The sequence below is a fragment of the Populus trichocarpa genome, chromosome 19 (genome assembly GCF_000002775.5).
Source record: "Populus trichocarpa isolate Nisqually-1 chromosome 19, P.trichocarpa_v4.1, whole genome shotgun sequence".
In the NCBI taxonomy this organism is placed as follows: Eukaryota; Viridiplantae; Streptophyta; class Magnoliopsida; order Malpighiales; family Salicaceae; genus Populus; species Populus trichocarpa.
The window spans coordinates 5898191-5910807 of NC_037303.2; the positions used below are offsets into that span (position 1 = coordinate 5898191).

Here is a 12617-nt window from a genome sequence, read left to right on the forward strand (position 1 = left end):
AGTGGGAGGGAGGCATCATGTAATAATGTAAGATCGGTTTCTACTAAGTGACGATGACGTTGCTCAGAAACACCATTTTGTTGCAGTGTATGAGGGGTGGTAGTGTAATGGCTAATTCCATTGGTTGTAAAGTAATGTTTTAAAGCAACAAATTCATCACCATTATTTGAATAGGCAGATTTGATTTTTAATTGGAATTGGTTTTCAACAAGATTTTTGAACTGAGGAAATATTGTGCGAACACTGGATTTTGTTTCCATAGGGTAAAACCAAATATACTTCGTTAAATAGTCAACAAAAATGAGATAGTAATGGGCCCCAGTAATACCAGTTGTACTGGAGGGACCCCACACATCAGTATAAAGTAAGTTAAGGGGAGCATGACTGGAGAGACTATTTTGACGAAATGGTTGTCTGTGAGCTTTATTAATAGAACATGATGAACAAAAAGAAAGATTTTATTTATTTATTGTGGGAAGGGAAAAGGAGTTGATAAGGTGAGTGACCATTTTATGAGATGGATGTCCAAGATGTTTGTGCCACTCGTCAATGGATATTCTTTCATGCAAGTTGGCAACTATTGTAGGAGAAGACTTCACCATGACTTCGGAAGGGTGTATACACTATTTTCATACGCTCCTCGGAATAGAACCGCTCCCGTGATTTGATCTTTAACAAGAAAAAAAGAGTGGTGAAGCTTAACAAAAACATGATTTTGACGAGTAAATTGATGAGCGGATATAAGATTTTTTTTTTATATTAAGAACATAAAGAGTATTATGTAAATGAAAAGTACGGTTAGAGGAGTAAAGAAGTAGTGAGCCAATATGAGAGACAGGCAAACCTGAACCATCACCAGTGACAACTTTGTCATTACCATCGTATTCATAGTGAATAGATAGATTAGCAAGATCACCGATAATATTATGAGACGCTGCTGAGTCTATAAGCCACTTTGTGTCCTATGCTGGTGAGGTGGAAGTGCAGTTGGTTGTTGGTGTGTTTAATTGAATGCGATTTCAATGTTTTGCAGTATGGCCCATACGATCACACAGCTGGCATTTAGGGGAAAAACGACGTGGGCCATGAGTTTTGTTATTGTCTCTTTGATTTCCAGTGTTACGATAGTGAGATGGAACTTTGTTCCTTTGGTCATATGACCTGTTAAATGAGTGTGGCTTTGTGGGAGTTTTAAAGAAAGAATTGTCTTAACCATAAAGGGCCCTTCTGTGCGTGTAATTGGCAGAGGCAATTAGTTGATGAGAGTAGGCTTCAAGGCGACGAAGATATACATCATGACTGATAAGGAGATCATGAAGTTCCTCAAATGCCAGTGGACGTTCTCGTGCACGAATGGGACCTGCAATTTCATGAAAATCAGTTCCTAGGCCGTTGAGGATTTAGAGCGTTAGATCATTTTCAGATATTGGGTGATCTATGAGGGAGATTTCATCTGCCAAAGATTTTACAGAGTGGAGGTAAGCTTGAATTGATTGGTTACCCTTCTTTTGATAAGGGTATATAAATATATCTATATAAATTTGACGTGAATGGTTCAAATAATGGATTGGACATAAACAAAGAAGTTGAGAATAGTTAAGTTGATTTGTGTGATATATATATATATATATATATATATATATATATATATATATATATATATATATATATATATATATATTTGTTTGATTCCTTGTACTATAGGTTAATGAAAGGAGATCAAATTGTAAGGATTAGACCGTAAAAGTCTTGTATTCCGTGGAAAAAAAATTACCTTGGTTTCTGAGTTCGAGACTTAAGAAAGCTATTTTACGTGTATAAATTTTCAGAGTGTTACAATTTAAATACCAAAACCAATATAATTTAATCAAATTTCCAATTTCCTCTAAATTTTCTAATTATGGTTAGCCACTAAATTTTTTTAACTTTTACATGATTGACCTTCAATTTCTCTAATTGAATCCTTAATCATGTAATACAAATTCATTATTCTCCTAACAAATTACATAAACCCTAAAATCCCTAAATTTAGTAATTTTCAATCTCCTAAACAATAACAAGAAAAGATGTGGATTTAGTTGAAATAGAATACTTTACCGATGTTAATTAATCAAATTTAATAGCCTTTTTGGAACAATTTCAATAATTTTTTTCCTTTCTTCCATTTCCAAACTCTCTCTCTTTATACACCCAAACTCCTCATCTCTTTCTATAGAAGCTGTTCTCTATTTTGAGTTAGCTTCCCTTAATAGAAATCACCAAAAACCCAATTTTAGTACTAACATTTGTGAGGAATTGAAGGAAAATGAAGAAAGAAGAGCACAATTTCATGTTTTCCTCTCTTTAATGTCATCAACTTCTACTTGGAAAAATAAGGAGGAATATTCTCATTTTATTTATGAAATAGCCACTATTTAGGAACTTACCATAGCTGATTGTGACCATTGTACAATACCATTGGATTTATAAAAAGGATATGCATATGGTTGAGTATGAGGCTTGAATACACCAATGTGCCCATCTATGATTAATGGTGTTGACCCCATTAAAATAGATAAAAATGTGAGGGACTGCGTAGGGATACTAAAAGTGTGTATAAAAATATGAGGGACTGCTTAGGGAAACTAAAAGTGTGTCTAAAAGTAGTTTTATATTGTAATGGTGAATTAGATGATAAAGATCCATCTCTAGGCAAGTCTCCTACTAGTTAATCCACCAAATTTTCAAGAGATGGTGGATTGCCAGGCTTTTCATGGCCAAGAAGTTGGCTTCTCTCCATTATTTGCTCCGCTTGTTCATCTAGTGTAGTAGTGACGAGTTTACTTATTTTTCTTTAGAGGTATAATTATTGGTTTCTAACAAATGTTCAATCTTCTCCCAACAAACATGTTGATTTATTGATCAATTAGATATTCTTTTAATCAATATGCTACTAGTTAATGGTTTCTACCTTTTAAAAAGAAGAAATTACACAATAGGAACTTAAAATTTAAAACGAGAAGGTAACAAACTAATGCAACTAGGTTTGCAGAAATTTAGGGTTTTGAGCAGTTATATGGAGATTTACCCTAACCATACTATATGAATGGCCTAATAAATATTTTTATGAACCGATGAGACTTGTATAGGTCCAATAAAAAGCCTGATCATGCCAAACCATAATAATGACTTAAAATGAAGATAACAAGATAACTGATTGTTAGATCAAGCTCAAGTTTTCACTGGAGATTCTATAGGTTGTTTTCCAACAAAAAATCACTTTATTGCTTATTCGACCATTAGATTTCCCAGAATTAGGCCAAGAAGTTGTTGCTTAGTCCAATTTTGTTATTTTTCCTAGATATTTTTAGATTTATTGTTTATTTTAGAATTTTGTGTTAATTTTCTATATGAGTTAGGATTCTGATTTTGTTTCCTAGTCTAAGTTGATTTTCCTAGCCTATAAAAGACATTGTAAACCTCTTTAGGAGGCAAACTTAATCAAATTGATATTCCAAAAATAAATTAAAGTTTTAGGTTTCTATGTGTTTTCACCCTAATTTTTCCTAATTTCTATCTTTTTATATATGTTGTTGTCTTATTGTGCTTCTGCTTGCATCACAACCTCATAAAATCAAGTAAAATGTAGAGAACTAAGGCTTTTAATCCTAAGAAAAAAGTGATTTTCTACAAGTTGCATTACAAAAAGAAAACGATAGACTAATAAAAAAAGCGAGAAAGATTGCAGGAATTAAAGTGCATGAACTGTTAATACTTCATAACAAGTTATGGTTCATTGAAAACTAGCTTAATTTTTTTTAAAATAATAATAGTTCACTATCGGTTAGAAAGGTTGACCAATTTGCATTGACACAATTAATCGGTCAACCAGTTTGATTGACTGAATTAGATAACAACTAATTTCACTACTTCTCCTATCAATCAGTCGATCAGATCATTTGGTAGTCCTAAACAATTAACCAATTTGTGCACATCATATATCAATTTAGTTTTTTATATATTCACATTCATTTTCAAAATAGTATTAATGCTTAAAATCAACTGGTTATGAACAATCACCTACACATTTCTTGAACAGTTTATCAATTCTTGGTTCAATCATCTTGGATCATTTATTGTACCATAACATGATAACCACATGGTTTTTATCATTATCAACTCTTCATAATCAATCCTCCCGATAATCTAAAACAATATCATAATAGCCTATAAAAATATTACACATAACAATACAAGTTAAAAGTGTTTTTACTGATTAAGTACATACATTTAAAATTGAACTATTTAGGCTATATATCATCAAATGATAAGTTAGATTACATTCAATCCAAATTACTTGACGTAACCAATCATATAAGTACAAAGTTCATTACTTAAGGTTAAATAATAGTAATAATACAACTTTAAGCTATTACTTCTGACAAGTTCATGATGAACCTAAAGTCTAACAATAAACATTAAAATGTATTTACTTGTTAGTACAACATTAAAAGGCATATAATACATTCAATCCAAAAAAAAATTTCTTTGTTTTTTTCTAACTAAATCTTAAATTCAACAATTAATCACGTAGTCAATGCATTCAAAGTCAAGTCAATATCGACTGATCCCTCCTCGATATTCTTACTCTAACTTTTCCTTCCAAAAAATACCAATGAACCTAACTACCCTATTTAATTGTCCAAAGATTCATCTATTTTTCATAAACATCAACTAGTCCAGTCATCCTTCATGAATGCCTATAAACCCATCTAACTCATCTTTTCTTACCCTTTATACTATTAATATGAAAAATACAATTTCAAATTTAAAGAATTTACAGTTACAATACTTGTGGAATTATTGTAACAGTACAAAGTACAAAGCACCTTTTTGAAGCTTGTAGATGCTTAGTTACTCTTGATTGCTGCCTTTCCATTTCTACAACCTTTCCTGCATTAAAAGGAACAGAACTATTATAACTCAATAATTTATTATCATAATTCTATTCAGAGTCTTACTCGGTTTCACATTATTAACCCAATTAAAAAGGTTTCACATCATTAATGCACTTTCTGTAAGGTCTAAACCTTGCACATACTACAATCATGCTTATCTATTTCCATACAATAAGTAACTTTGCTTAAGTACATAACCCAACATACAAGCCTTCACTTTCATACATCTAGAATCTCTCAACAGTCCAATATCTTCTATTTTTGGCTTTCACATAAATTTCTTAACTTGACATTTTTTAGCTATCATAATGGCCCTTAATTTTCCATGTATTATTTTCCTCAAATCTACTCAACTTCCATATCATGTGTTGCTGTCACTACATGGTTTTTCCTTTCATGTACATTACTTATAATGACTTCCATCATATTATCCTTGGGTTAACTGATAATCCATTAGACCATTTATACTCTTACTATCTATCATTCATCCATATAATGAGGTCTTGATAAACTAGCCTCTACTCATATGGTTAATTAGATCAGACAATGCCAATCATTAGTTACCATTGATGTTATTGGTCTCCACATCATGATAGACTAATCAAACAATGTCAGTCACTAATAACCGTTGATGCCATTAGTCTCCACATAATGGAAAACTAATCAAACTATGTTTGTCATCAGTAACCACCGATGTCATTAGTCTCCATATATTGCTAGACTAATCAAACAATGTTGATCATCAGTTACCATTAATGCCATTAGTCTCCACACGGTGGAAGACTAATGAAACATCACTCTTAAACCTCTCATACCAAGTTCTCCACATGTTCTTGGTAACATACCCAACAAATCATCCCCCTTAAACCAAAATCTTATTCATCATAACAACTTATATATTTACTAAGTTACCCTAACCCAAAACCTATCATTCTCACTTTATTCTTTACTCAATACCTTTTTGTATTTACACTTATACAATTTCTCTGTCTTGAATCTAGACATAAATCACGATGTTGCATTTTTATTATCCTTTTTTAATGTCATGCGTAATCATTCTTCTTTGTATGCCTACTTTTACAACCAAGTATTGCAATACTACCCATTCAAAATGCCTAAATTTTGACTACCAAGTATGACGTTTCCTTTTCGAAATCTAACGTTCATATTGCGAATACACAATTTCACTTCGCTAAGTACGTATACATTTCATTTCTATGAATCAATACTTTTTTTCACTTCCACTAACATACCTTATTTATACCATTTCAGTTACAACCTTTATCATCATGTTTTGACTTTTCACATTAAACACCCATACAAGTATTTCCTTCCAATAACTTGTATCATAACTAACACATACTTTGCATTTCCTAATATTCATTAACTTGTTCTTCTCACAGAACAATTATTTCATTATTCATAAACAACACTATAAGAAATAATAATTACTCAAATGATATTTGAAATTTTTGAGAGTCGAGGTGTTGGACACCTACCTGGAGCCTGAGTATGTCTCGACGCTCCAATTTGTTCTTTAACTCTAGCAGCTTCTTATGTTTCAAGATTACAATCCACCATAACCACATCAATATGACCTAGGGATCTTATTTTGAATCTCATTTAACTCATGTTTATAAATCAATAACAAAATAACTCATAGGATTTAATGTTCACCCTTACTTTTCAAATATCATAATCATCTTTAAGGGTCCAAATCTACTATTTACTTAAGGTATGTTCCTTTATTCATATAATAACGCATAACCAAACATTCAAACACATAAGCTAACATTGATGCACCCAAATCTAACCAATTTCTATACTTAACATACCCCTCTTTTCTTAGATATATAAGTTCATTAAACCAACCCTTTTTACCCAAGTTATATCACTATGTAACCTTGGTCGTAGCACATTTTCACTTAGTACGATGATTCATATAATTCTTTTTTTCTTGTATTAATAACAAAAAATTAACATTTATGTTTTTAAAGACATTCATTCCAATTTTATCATTCTAAAATCGTTTTATTCCGTTTGAATTCAAGTTTTAACACAATTTAAAACAATGAATAGTATGAAAACTCATTTTATTTTATCTCCATGTGATCTAATCTTGTCAAGTTTCCGCATCTTTGGACTTCCTTCCAATTTATTTATAATTTACCGACATTAGTACCCTAGTATACACTTTAACAACATATTTTATTTGACAACATATTTTAACAATATTACAATTCCTTTTTTTGTCTTTTTTTGGTTGTGTGTGTGTTCATGTGAGGTCAGGTATTTTAGTGTTGGCGTTACATTTTAGTGGAGAGGGTAACAAAAAAACAAAAGCAGTGTGAAATGGTAAAAGATGTTAAAAAGGGCGGTTTCAACGGATTCTTAAGAGAAATGAGTAAACCCTAATCTGTTTGATTGAATGAGGTTTGTTTTGTTTTGTGTTTTCAGTTTGCGATTATCGATTTTGTAATGTAACGGATTGATTGCCTCTTGTTTCTTTTCATTTGTTTCTCTTTTGGGTTTAAGAATGAAGTGTCTACTTGCCTTTGTTATTAATTAAGGTGCTGATGCTCCTAATTTTATTTGGATTGAGATGGGTTTATCGCATATCAAGCCTATTTTTGAAAATGAAGTGTCCGTCGTTCTTCAGTAATATTTACTATTTCCCTGTGTATGAAGCCGACAGATATGTTGTCTAACTTCTCTCCGTTTAATCATGTCATATTTGTTGGTTTTAATAATTTTTTTTTGTTTTTTTTTTAAGAATGTAATAAAAGTGATAGACTGCTTTTGCATTTGTAGTGTTAGTATTTCGCATCAGAAATCTGATGCTTGGGATGTCAACCTGGGTGCTCAAATGTCAATAGCTCATGGTGCTGTGCATGTCATTTGCTTGTTTTCGTAGCCAGTTAAAGGTAATCCAATCTTATGAATAAGGTTTTAACTCTATTTTATGAAGTGAATACCAGTAGGGTTTTTAAGAACATCTAGCTGTATGTTAGATTATGTCAATCTTGCATGTCAAGAGCAGATTGCGTGGTACAATAGGAGATGAGGGATGTTAGGGAATTGGCATTTGAAATATGAAGGAAAAATGTCCTGTTGGAAATAGAAAAAATAGACCATAGATGATGCAGATGAATATTTGCAAAGTTTGGAGTGTTGTTAAGAACAATTATGAGGTAAAACACATGCAAGCCTTAGCATGCCATTCCTTCTTGTTTTTTTTTTTTTCTATTTTCTCCTCCTCCATTGGCACACAAGAGGCTTTTGTTATCTGCTGCATGGTCTTTTCATGCTGCAAGTGTGAAAATTCGTTGTTCCTGGTGAGGATTGGCATAAGGTAAGGATGGTCCTATCCAGGTTATACTGTTTTCTAAAACAATGTAAATATGAGTATTCATATGGATTTGGCTTTTGGAAGTTGGAAAATGTTCTAGCTTGTCAGGAACTTGATGTGTGTAATGTGTAGCAATTTGTAAGCAGTAGGTCAGTATGTATGCTCCATTTACTCGTGTATTTATTGCGTGTTTGGTACTTTGACAGAACATGTGTCACAGTTTAAAGCATTAGTTAAGAACTTTCCAGCATAAGATGAAAATAAATAAATAAACAAACATTTACTATGTTTGGAACTGTATATGTGGTTGGATTTTTGGAGGCCCATGTATGTGGATATGTGCTTTTTAGGCTAGTGCTGATGGCATGGCATTTAACATAGCATTGATCGTATTGAACTACTATTAACATTTAATTTATGGACATCTTGTCGTTGTTATATTTGATTTGTGCTTCTCATTTTGCTTTAATTGAATTACACATGCACAAGCATGTGCGTTTACATATGCATTTAATTTGTTATGACACGTGTGTATAGGAAATGCTGAAACCTAGTAATCTTGTTGCTTCTTGATGTGATTTCTCCTATCATGTTTGTTTAATTAACAATGGAATTTTGATGCATTGTTAATGTAGGTTGTATTTGGATGATCCAGCGTGATCTCAAGCTTCTTAGTTGCTCTTAAAATGAAACCACGAACTAATGGGACTTCTAGAGGTCAGAAGGCACAGAATTTTCAGGGGGAGGGACGAAATTGGATTCTTATTGCAGGTGGTGCCTTGTTAAGTACATTGTCAATTCGCCTTGGTTACAAGCTCAAGCAGACACTGGACTCAAGGCAACAGGCAAATGCTAGTAATAGTCTGAAAGGTGTTGCACTGTTTATAGCATCAGCTAGATTCCTTTAATATGAACTTGGCCATAACTTTTGAAGTTTGAACAATACAGGGAATGTGAAATCATCTGACAGGAGGAGGTCACCACGTTGCAATATGCATTCAAACATGTATTCCTTCACACAAGATGATGATGGTTGCTACAACTGCATTCCAGGTATGACAATTCTTCTTGTTCAAGCTGCCAAAGGGTTAAAGAGAACGTATATTGAACTTCAATTCAAATGTTTGCTAGTTTCTGTTTGGTTTCCTTGTTTTTTGGATATCTTGTGTTGCAGGCACTGTTTGTTTTTGCGGTGCAAAAACACTTTTGAAAAAATTTGAATTTTTTTTTTCTTCAAATTAATTTTCTTTGGTGCTCTTATTGTTTTGATATACTAATGTCAAAAATGAAAAAAAACATTATTTTGTTGTATTTCCAAGCAAAAAACATTTTGAAAAGTAACCACCATCACAATGTCAAACGGGCTCATAGATTCTGGTAGTTGGCTAGTTGTAGTTGCATAATGACATTGCATTGCATCTACATTTCAAATTCCTTCAGCTTCTGGATATATGTTCATTGTTTACTTGCCTTGGACTGTGGAACAGGAGAGGGATTGTGAGATAGTAATGTTACTATTAGGTGAGAGGAAATGATGAACAGTAAACTGTCTGTTTTTGTGCGTGCATCATTGCAGTTCATATCCTATGTGGACATGATGGACATATCCTACCTTCTTCTCTGTTGGATTGACACTTGTTTGTCTAGCATTTCTTTTCCTTTTCCTGTACAAATAGGGATAAGGCGCAAAATCTTTGTATCATGGTCAATGCTTCTCTTCCTATAAATTTGACATGTATTCCCCCCTAAATTTGCAATGCTTTCTTGCAACCCATCTTTTGTGATTTTCTTTTTAGTATGAGGGAAAGATGAATAAACATTGGACGTCAGTCCTTAGAAAATTGACAGTAGATTGGAATAGGGGATCAAGGCATTTGCCGATATGAAATATCTACCCAAAAAATATAGATCCATCTTTGCCATGTCACAGATCCAGAGACAAGAAGTGCCTTATGCAGAACAGTGTAAAATAGATCACTGTTCCTTATCCAGCTAGTTTGGGTTTTGAGACATAGTTATGTTACATTGAGTATTTTTTTTTTTTTTTTTTGACAATCATATAATATGTTACTGTATAATGGTATCCATGTTATCAGAAGACTTTTTCTCTGTATTTTATATGTGAATTTGGATTTGGAACAGGGAATGAAGGCATTGCAGATATGAAGCATCAGTCCAATGACCAGATGCTGTCTGAATCCGATGTTGGTCTACCTTTGGTGACGGTTCCTGCTGCAGAATTCACCAAGGAGAATGGTGTTATGTGGGTATCATCTCCTGATCGCCTTGAGTTGCCACCAAAGCCATTCCACAATTCAAACTGCTCTGACTCGCCATGTGTCTCAGAATCTGGTTCTGACATCTTCAGCAAACGAGAAGTTATACAGAAGCTGAGGCAGCAATTGAAGAGGAGAGACGACATGATACTGGAAATGCAGGATCAGATTCTGGAATTACAGAATTCGCTCAATGCTCAGCTGACACTTGCTTCAAATTTGCAATCACAGATCAATGCAGCTAACAGGGATTTGTTTGATTCTGAAAGGGAAATCCAGAGGCTGAGGAAGGCAATTGCTGATCACTGTGTGAAACATGTGGGCATCAATGACAAACCATCAGCAAACACAACATGGCCATCTGAGGCAAGAAATGGCCATGCAAATGGATATCTTGATGGAGACAGCAATTTTGAGTCATTGGAAAAGGGAAGGGGAGATGTCGAGAGGATTGAGAAGCTGAAGAGAGAAGTAGGTGAGTTGAAGGAAGTGATAGAAGGGAAAGAGTACTTGTTGCAGAGCTACAAGGAGCAGAAGTCAGAGCTTTCCATGAAGATTATGGAATTGCAGCACAGATTGGATTCACAGCTCCCTAATATTTTGTAGGCATTGGTAGGATGTGTATTCTTGGTTGTTTCCTCGTTCTTTTCTTTGATTTTACTTCTACATTCTGAATTTTGGGAGAAGCTTCCTTTTTCTCCTTTCTTTCCAGAATTTCTTTCATAACTTAGTTTAGAATGTTTGATGCATTTTACGTGTTTGTTCAGAAGTGCGCTTGTTGGAGATGAGAGAGAGAGAGAGAGATAAGAAAATTTTATGGATATCGTCTATACAAGACTTTTCTATGCAATTCCTAGAGTTTCTCTTCATGTTGCTCCTATCATTCTAACAAGTTCTTATACTATGTCTCACTCTCCATTACTGGGTGAGTTTTCAATCACTGCAACTGCTCCTCCTACTTCTCTAGTTATCCCCTCAAGTGACAAAGCTAGATCTCATTATTCATTATTACTAGGGGTGTTTAAAAAAACCGACCAACCGAAAAAACCAAACCGATAGAAAAAACCGAATAAACTGATTAAAAAACAAAAAAAATCACCTGGTCCGGTTCAATTCCGGTTTAAAAAAGCTTAAACCGATTGAACCAGACCAAACCGAGACCAACCGAAAAAACCGAATAAACCGATTAAAAAACAAAAAAAATCACCCGGTCCGGTTCGGTTCCAGTTTAAAAAAGCTTAAACTGATTGAACAGGACCAAACCGAACCGGTTTAATTGAATCTAAAAAAGAGGTATAAAAAGAAACATTTTAAACCTAAATACCCTAACCCTACGTTTCCAGCCCCCCCTTCCTTTACCCTTTCTCTTTTTCCAGCCGCCCCCCTTCCATTTCTCCCCGCTTCATGTACTCTCACATCTTGTTAAGGTTCCTTTCTTGTCTTTCACAGCTCTGGATCCCACTCTTTCACATCTCCAATTCTCATACTTTATTCAAACAGCTCTCAATTGGCTTTCCCTTTTTCCCTATTTCAAGCCGCCCCACCCCTCCCTCCCTCCCTCCCTCCCTCCCTCTTTATACTCTTCTCTCTCGTATGTTAACATTAAATCTTATTTTATTTCATCACTCTGGTTTATTTTATGGTCACTTCTCCTATAAGTGAGTCGAGCCTTATACCATACCGCTCATCTCTTGAAAAAAGATCGCTAGCCTGACGTGACGGGCTTTAGCGAACAAACAGGTCAAACCGGTTCTTATTAGAATCTCGTTGATTGAGACGCTTATCGTGAGTGGCAAATCAGCCTCCTGTTCTCTGGTTTATTTCATGGTCGCCTTGCAAGAATGGTAACAGCAAAAACATTTTGGTTTTTCTGATTTTTAATGTTAGAAAATCGATCCGAACCGAACAAAACCGGTTCGGTTTGAACCGGTTCTCGGTTCGGTCCGAGTTATATTAACCAGGAATGCTATTTTCTGATTCGGTTGAATTTTTTGGTTAAAACCGGACCGAACCGGACCGTGAACACCCCTAATCATTACATTGATCACTTAAACC

At 34.0% G+C, this 12617-nt stretch overlaps 1 protein-coding gene across 2 annotated transcripts; it reads left to right on the plus strand.

The window, feature by feature from the left end:
- The first annotated feature begins 7164 nt into the window (after positions 1-7164).
- On the plus strand, positions 7165-11431 carry LOC7491081 (uncharacterized). Of its 2 annotated transcripts, XM_024590941.2 has the most exons (5): positions 7165-7370; positions 7749-7861; positions 8922-9156; positions 9235-9339; positions 10429-11431. In XM_024590941.2, the coding sequence occupies exons 3-5, from the start codon at positions 8973-8975 to the stop codon at positions 11166-11168; spliced, it is 1029 nt and encodes a 342-aa protein (XP_024446709.1). In that variant the 5' UTR covers positions 7165-7370; positions 7749-7861; positions 8922-8972; the 3' UTR covers positions 11169-11431. The 2 variants fall into 2 exon arrangements, with proteins under 2 accessions (XP_024446709.1, XP_024446710.1); XM_024590942.2 differs by lacking the exon at positions 7749-7861 and having other exon boundaries at positions 7167-7370.
- Positions 11432-12617: the final 1186 nt, after the last annotated feature.

Coding starts and splice junctions, on each gene's coding strand:
- LOC7491081 (XM_024590941.2), top strand. CDS start 8,973: ATGAAACCACGAACTAATGGGACTTCTAGAGGTCAGAAGGCACAGAAT. Junction 9,157..9,234: donor TGCTAGTAATAGTCTGAAAG/GTGTTGCACTGT, acceptor TGAACAATACAG/GGAATGTGAAATCATCTGAC. Junction 9,340..10,428: donor TTGCTACAACTGCATTCCAG/GTATGACAATTC, acceptor GATTTGGAACAG/GGAATGAAGGCATTGCAGAT.